Below are 7,892 nucleotides of genomic sequence, written 5' to 3' on the forward strand. Positions count from 1 at the left end.
TGATGAAAGAAATGAAAGCTGAAAGAAATAATTTTCTCTACTATTATTCTGACATTTCACATTGTTAATATAAAGTGGTGATCCTAACTGGCCTAGGACAGTGAATTTTGACTCCGATTAAATGTCAGGAATTGTGGAAAACTGAGTTTAAATGTATTTGGCTAAGGTGTATGTAAACTTCTGACTTTAACTGTACCTGCTCTCTGCAGAATCTTTGCAAGTAAGAATAAAGGAAAAGGCACAGCAGAACAGAACAGCAGTTTTTACGTAATTTAAGTCAATACTTTTACTGATTGTTCTGCTTCTGTTCCATTCCCCAGACCTCCATGTGCAGGAAGCCTCAGACGTCAACTGACCGCCACAGCCAATCCCTTGATGACGTGCGTCTCTACCAGAAGGGCTGTCTCCATTGGGCGGAGCTATGCCAGGACACCGCCCACAGCTACACCTTCGGCTGCGCCCAGGAGCTGAGCGACAGCAGCGGTTACCAGGGCAATCTGGCCGAGCAGTGCGCTGGTATCCGCGGTGACCAGCTTGACTGCTTCCCCATCAAGAGGACCAGCAAGTACTTTTCCCTGGACCTGACCAGCGAAGAGGTCCCAGAGTTTGTGGTGTGATGGCCGAAAAGGGGGAGACAGGGATGAGGAGGAATGGATGAGGCAGAAAGGGTGACCTCAAGACCCCTGCTCCCCTGCCTCCACATCTCAGATTTGGAGGTGGCTCAGGAAACTGAATGGGACGAGAGAAGAGGGTTGGAGGTTTGGAGAGGTGATACTTGGTTGTCTTTCTATTGCCCTAACCTGTCAGCCCTAACCTGTCAGCCATAACCTGTCAGCCATAACCTGTCAGCACCAGACTTGTGAAGAGTCAGATGGACTGTAAAAGCCCTACATCCACCAGACTGACATCACCAGTCAACATAACCATGTAACCACCTGAGACGACATACGTAACACACTACAGAGACAAATAACCGACCGTGAAAGCCCTTTGAGGTATTTTTTTTTGCCAAAATGGCAATAAATAAAAAAGGATCAACATTTGCTGGGTTTCAAGAAAACCTATCTGCGCCTTTTAATTGGACCGATGCTGGTTGGGAATGGAGTGTAAAAGGAAAAGTAAGGGAATGTCAAAATATCTCACCATCACTTTTTTATTCAAACAACCTCTGACTGTCTGCGTTTCCAAAGCATGCACTCTGTCCAGATGTTTTCTGGATCTGATTCTTGTGCTTGCGAAGAGAAATAATACTTCATTCGCACAGAAAACAAAAACAAACGTTCTGATGTTAACACACTTGCGTGTGCCTACTTCGACTTTACTAATGCAGTGCAAACAAACAAACACACACACAGCGAAGATATCAAAATAGTCTGCCATGGAGAGTAGATCCCACTCTCCTTTCCCTACAGAAAGAAGGGAACTCTCATTGATAGCCAAGCTAGATGTGCTATGAACCAAAGACAAGTTACACTAAGCACGAAAAGAAAAGCCACTTGGCTCCAAGCCCTCATGTCCACATGATTATTATTTTAGTGTGCAACCAACCAACCAATGAAATGATACAGCCTCCTGAATCCATGACAGGATATGACATCACCATGCGCAGGTTCTGTATCGTTTCAGAATCTAGAGGTGGAGGGAATTTGGATTGGTCTCAGAGTATTTTAGAACAAGAAACGCTAATGATGTCCTTGTTCTCACGTAACTCCCTTCCATCCCTCTGTCTCTAGTATGAAGTATGTATGATGTGACATAATCTGGGAGCCCAGAACCAAATCCAGCGTGCGCTAGTCTGTCACAAGAGATTAGAAGTGACGCGCCTCCGCTCCTCTCTTTACAAGGAAGTGCAATGTGTCAACAGTTCCCCTGTAGAGTTGTGTCCTAGTGTAGCGACTAGACTGATATTATGAACACACCCAACGTGCCTTCATCACCTATGCAGGGCCCTGAACCACAACCATGCCTTGACAATCAATCACAGCTTCTCACTAAGCAACGCAACACTCCCACATGAGTCACAGAGATCAGTTTTAAGTCATAAGGTCAATTTTAAGCTCTTCATCTGTAACTTTATTCTTGGTCAGCAGTACATTGGTATTTAAAGGCCCAGTGCAGTCCAAAAACATGATTGTTCTGTGTTTTTCTTTACATTGCCACACTATGATGATATACTGATGAAATACTGTGAAAAATGCCCTTTTAGTGTAAGCTGTTTGAAATTAATGCCTGATATTTTAGCCTGTTTTGGTGTGATGGAGATGGTAAATTAGTTAACAGACCAATAAGAAAGAGTACCAAACCTCTGCCAATATCCCCTCCCCACTCAGAACACTCACAGACAGTCCTAGCAAAGTTATTGTTCCTCGCTAAGAAGCTATTTTTGTTTATTTTTCACCATTTTAACTGAAAACAGTAAGCTACTTAACTGTTACCCAGAAATTATTTGATATTGAGATAAAAATGGCTGCATTGGACCTTTAATCATTGACTTCAGAGTTTAAACATCGTTATTCAAACAGTTTTAGCAGATTAACCAATAATCAATGAAGGGGATTACCCTAATGTCATCTACCATCCCTAGCCTAGCTTTATGTTAAACGTGTCACTTATTTAAATCTGTGGTAGTTAGGTTCCTGTCATGTGAAATGTAGCCCATTCAAGACTTCCCGACTACATCATTGGCTGTGCCAGGTCTGATGCTTTAGGCAGGATGAGTTTCTACATGCTCTCACCTGTCTGTCTGTGTACAGAGCTGAGGAAAGCTTAGATGTAATCTACACACACACACACACACACACACACACACACACACACACACACACAATGGAGCTGGGTTGGCTTTAGGCCAGCTATGAAACTGACATTTTCACTTTGTTCTTTCTATATGTTGGTAGTTTATTATTTTTTTCACTCGGCTGTCTTTGTTAGTCCTTAAAACTGTCTTTTGTTTGCTTTGTCTCGATAATTATTTTAAATTGGAACTTGTTACATTTGTTTCTTTCATTTTATAATTTTAGCTGATTGGAAGTAGAAAGTGTAATATTTTTTGTATGGAGTGTTTTAGAACAGTGAGATTTGTTGTATATGTTGAAAAGGTATTCTTTGTGTGCAGTTGGAGTGTGTCAGTATTATAAGCAAAGTACACTCACAGGAGAGTTTATTAGGTACACCCATCTAATACCGGGTCAGACCCCCCTTTGCCTCCAGAAGAGCCCAAATACTTTGGGTGTCGGAAACATTCCACAGGGATGTTGGTCCTCGCAATGGCATCACGCCTGTTGCTGCAGATCGGATGGTGGTACATTTATGCTGAAAACAGCCCGTTCCAACTCATCCGTGACAAGGATCGACAAGTTGTGCATTCCGATGTGCAGGTCTGCACACCACTGTTGTTGTACTGTGCCGTTATTTATCTGTTTGTGGCCCGCCTGTTAGCTTGCACGATTCTTGCCATTCTCCTTTGACCTCCGTCGTCACCGAGCTGTTTTCGCCCACAGGACCTCCGCTGACTGGATGTAAACCCTTGACGCTGTGATGTACCTAATGAACTGTCCGAGGAGTGTATGTGACAGTGTTACAACCATGTGACACCAAATTCACTTATTTTCAATATTGGGCCCCTTTTTACCCAGGTATAGTCGTGGTTTCAACGTACAGTAGCTGAAGAACATTGATAACAATCCGTTTAATTGGCCAAGAGGTAAGGTGTGAAACCCAACACTTCACAAATAGAAAGTTAGATTTCTTATACATTACTTTCCGTTAAGGTGTGGAAACAGACAAGACTGCCCTCTCTTGCCTCTTTTATTCGCTATCATCATAGAGATTTCTTACTATTAAATCTCTGAACCGTACCTATTCAATGTAAATTAAATTTAGCGTTTGTCTTCCAAATTTGTTTTACATTCAGTACTTTTGCAATTCTACCCCAGTCAGTAAACCTTATTGAGAAGACCGTTTCAGTGACCTCCTCCTTTTATGTGTAGTGATAGTATAGTAGGCATGTACAGTTGAATTCCAAACCTCATTCACATGGTTTAATATCGCTAGAGTAATGAACAAAACAGATTTCTACTTCATTATGTACTTGGAATTCAAAACTACTGTGTGCCTCAGTTAAGCAATAATTTGTTAGTGTGGATCAACATTCTAGCTGAGCTTTTCCATTGCTTCTCCAGAGATCTTTATTCTATAACATTCTAGAGCCCTCTAAAAAAACTTCTAGAACCTTTAGAATGTTTCAGAAGCAGCTCTGCTGTGGTACAGTGGAGAGACCTGACATTTTCACTTCTCTTCACAGCTGGTCTCATCAGCTGGACACGTTGGCCTAGAATACTGAGCATGACATCTTGGCCTAGAATACTGAGCATGTCATCTTGGCCTAGAATACTGAGCATGGCATCTTGGCCTAGAACCACAGAGCATGGCATCTTGGCCTAGAACCACAGAGCAAAGCATCTTGGCCTAGAAACACAGATCAGGCCAAGGCAGCAAGAAACAATTGTTGGAAAGAAATGTGTAATAATTAATACACTTATGAATTTGATATTGTTGTGTGATTTCAAAGCAAAAATTAACGCTGTAACAGTTTATTTCCAACAAGATGTTACTTATTATTTCTACTCATTAATATTGGGTATCTGAGAAACAGAAAGAAGGTTGTTCACATGTTGAAATGAATCGTTTTCTGGTAGATTATTGGTGATATATTAACCCAGAGTGTGTCCAGGTACATAGCCATAAAAACAGAACCACAACCTGAAAACTTTTGCATTCAAATAAACTCTCTACTCTGGTGACTTAGGCTACAGTGCATATCATAAGTATTCAGCCCCCATGGATTTCTTCAAAATGTATTGTTGTCAATGATCTACACAAAATACTCATGTACATTTGAATTAACGGAAAATAGAACACACATATACGCTGAGTGTACAAAACAGAGCACCTTCCTAATATTGAGTTTCACCCTGTTTTTTCCCCTTCAGAACAGCCTCAATTTGTTGGGCATGGACTCTACAAGGTGTCAAAAGCCTTCCACAGGGATGTTGGCCCATGTTGACTCCAATGCTTCCCATAGTGCTGTCAAGTTGGCTGGATGTCCTTTGGGTGGTGGACCATTCTTGATACACATGGGAAACTGTTGTGTGAAAACTTGTCAGCGTTGCAGTTCATGATGACACACTCAAACCAGTGCACCTGGCACCTACTGCCATACCCCATTCAAAGGCTCTTTTGTCTTGCCCATTCACTCTCTGAATTGCACACGTTCACAATCCATGACTCAATTTTCTCAAATCGTTCTTTAACCTGTCTCCTCCCCTTCATCTACACTGATTGAGGTGGGTTTACCAGGCAACATCAATAAGGGATCATAGTTTTCAACTGGTCAGTCTATGTCATGGACAGTGTGTCTTGATTAGATAAATATGTAACTTCCCTGAGTCAATACATGTTAGAAACACCTTTGGCAGCGATTTCAGCTGTGAGACTTTTTGGGTAAGTCTCTTAGACCTTTGCACACCTGGATTGTGCAATATTTTCACATTATTCTTTCAAACTTCTTCAAGCTCTGTCAAGTTGGTTGTTGATCATTGGTAGACAGCCATTTTCAAGTCTTGCCATTAGCTTTTCAAGCAGGTTTAAGTCAAAACTGTAACTAGGCCACTCAGGAACATCTTGGTAAGTAACTGCAGTGTAGATTTGGCCTTGTGTTTTAGGTTATTTTCCTGCTGAAAGATGAATTGGTCTCTCAGTGTCTGGTGGAAAGAAGACGGAACCAGGTTCCTCTCTAGGATTTTGCCTGTGGCTAACTCCATTCTGTTTATTTTTATCCTGGAAAAACTCCCTAATCCTTGCCAATGACAAGAATACCCATAACATGATGCAGCCACCACCATGCTTGAAAATATGGATCATAGTACTTGGCGATGTGTTGCGTTGAATTTGCCCCAAACATAAAACTTAGTCAGGACAAAAAGTCCTTTGGCACATTTTGTTGCAGTATGAATTGTTTAGAGCCTTTTCACTCTGTCATTTTGGGTAATATTGTGGAGTTACTACAATGTTGTTGATCTAGCTTCAGTTTTCTCCCATCACAGCCTTTAAACGTTGTTACTTTTTTTTAAATGGCCACATGGTGAAATCCCTGAGCTGTTTCCTTCCTCTGCTGGCAACTCCGTTAGGAAGGACACCTGTGTCTTGGGTGTATTGGTTCACCATCTAAAGCTTAATTAATAACTTTACCATGCTCAAAGGGATATTCTGTGTCTACTTTTTTACCCATCTACCAATCTGTGTCATTCTTTGTGAGTCATTGGAAAAGCCCCCTTTTCTTTGTGTTTGAATCTGTGCTTGAAATACACTACTCGACTGAGAGACCTTACACATAATTGTGTGTGTGGGGTAGTGATAAAAATGTACCAACAAATCACAATTATATCCAGTTCAATCCCACTTTGTTAACTCAACAAAATGTGAAAAAAAATCCAAGGGGGTGGTGGGGGTGAATGCTTATGATATGCACTGTATATACACGGCCATACTGACACAGAGTAAGTGTCTGTATGTCTGCACTAAGTATCCATAGTCCTTTCTGTGAAAGGATCTCCCTTCAGGAAAAACATTCTTTGGGGTCAAACCCTGTAGTAGTGAAAATGTTTTGTTAATATGAAGTCTGGGGCGTGCCGCCTTGGTAATAATACCCATAACAATTCAATAAAAAGGTACATTTATTTGCCAAAATCGAGCTGTCCTGTCCTCTCTGATGTTTGGTCAATCTTGTGGAAGCCATTATTATATAACAGACAGAGCAATAAAAACATCAGACAGTCAAACACACTGGCCCTGTTCGAATAATTTAAAACATTGTACTTATTTTCTTCCTGAAACCAATTCCGATAGCGGCTATTTCGAAGATGGATCTACTTGCAGTGACTGTGATTTCCGGGGTTTTCCCCCTACTTAACTTGGTTGAGTACAATGAATGTAAGTTGCTCTGGATAAGAGTGTCTGCCAAATGACTAAAATGTAAATAAACTGTTAGACAAGTGAATACTTTAACCCTTCCGTGAAGTATTCACGGATTTAACAGTTGGTTTATCAAAGAAAAGCTCTGTAGTAGAGTCAGTCACCTGTCCAAATAATGTTAGATCATGAATTACTTTAAGTGGGGGAATTTTAAAGGATTCAAACTGAGTCCTCTGCTCTCTGATCGACATTCTGAGAACACTGGAGAAAGCCAAGATGCTGTATCCATGAAGACATGCTGCCCTCTGCTGCCCACGGAGAACATCTTACCTCAGCAGATTTTCTACCTCGTCATACCCTAGTTAGCCACCAGGTGACAATGTTGGCTGTGTTCCTACAGCACCAAGCCAGAGCCGTGCAGTCTGCAGAAGGGTCGAATAGAGATGAGGAATCATGAGGCAACATCATCATCACACACACACACACATTGCACATAGATGCGACATACCTGTCTCTCTCTAGCCCCTCCCTATGTGCTCTGGCTCCAAGGATATAAGTCATAGTTGTTACTTATATGACTTTAGTATAGCCTATGTATAAGAGGGAATAGTGTATACATATGTGAGTGTACGAGAGTGATTGGCTTTTCTGTACAGTATACTTTTACTTGATTGTGACAAAAAGTTACAGTGGTTTCTTAAAGCTATAAGCATGTGTATATGAGGGAACTGTGTATAGTACGCTTTGCGCGTAAGAGTATATGAGTAAGTGTTCCCAATTGTTGAGTTTTGCTCTACACTACAGGACTTGAGTGGGATGGAGAGTTGTGTTGTGCTTTGGATGAGTGTTTCTCGTGGAGAGAGATGCTGTGTGGGTGGATAGGTTAAAGAGAACATTAATAACATTGTACACAATAGGGA

The 7,892-nt window shown here is 41.3% G+C and overlaps 1 protein-coding gene across 1 annotated transcript in view; it reads left to right on the top strand.

Annotated features, from left to right (window-relative positions):
- The window catches only part of LOC135507867 (FERM domain-containing protein 6-like), a 93,078-nt gene extending 86,331 nt beyond the window's left edge, over positions 1-6,747 (top strand). The window contains exon 14 of the mRNA XM_064927591.1: positions 321-6,747. Coding sequence (XP_064783663.1) covers positions 321-617 — 297 coding nt within the window. The 3' untranslated portion in view covers positions 618-6,747. The remainder of the gene's footprint in view (positions 1-320) is intronic.
- Positions 6,748-7,892: the final 1,145 nt, after the last annotated feature.

Source organism: Oncorhynchus masou, chromosome 21, assembly GCF_036934945.1.
Source record: "Oncorhynchus masou masou isolate Uvic2021 chromosome 21, UVic_Omas_1.1, whole genome shotgun sequence".
In the NCBI taxonomy this organism is placed as follows: Eukaryota; Metazoa; Chordata; class Actinopteri; order Salmoniformes; family Salmonidae; genus Oncorhynchus; species Oncorhynchus masou.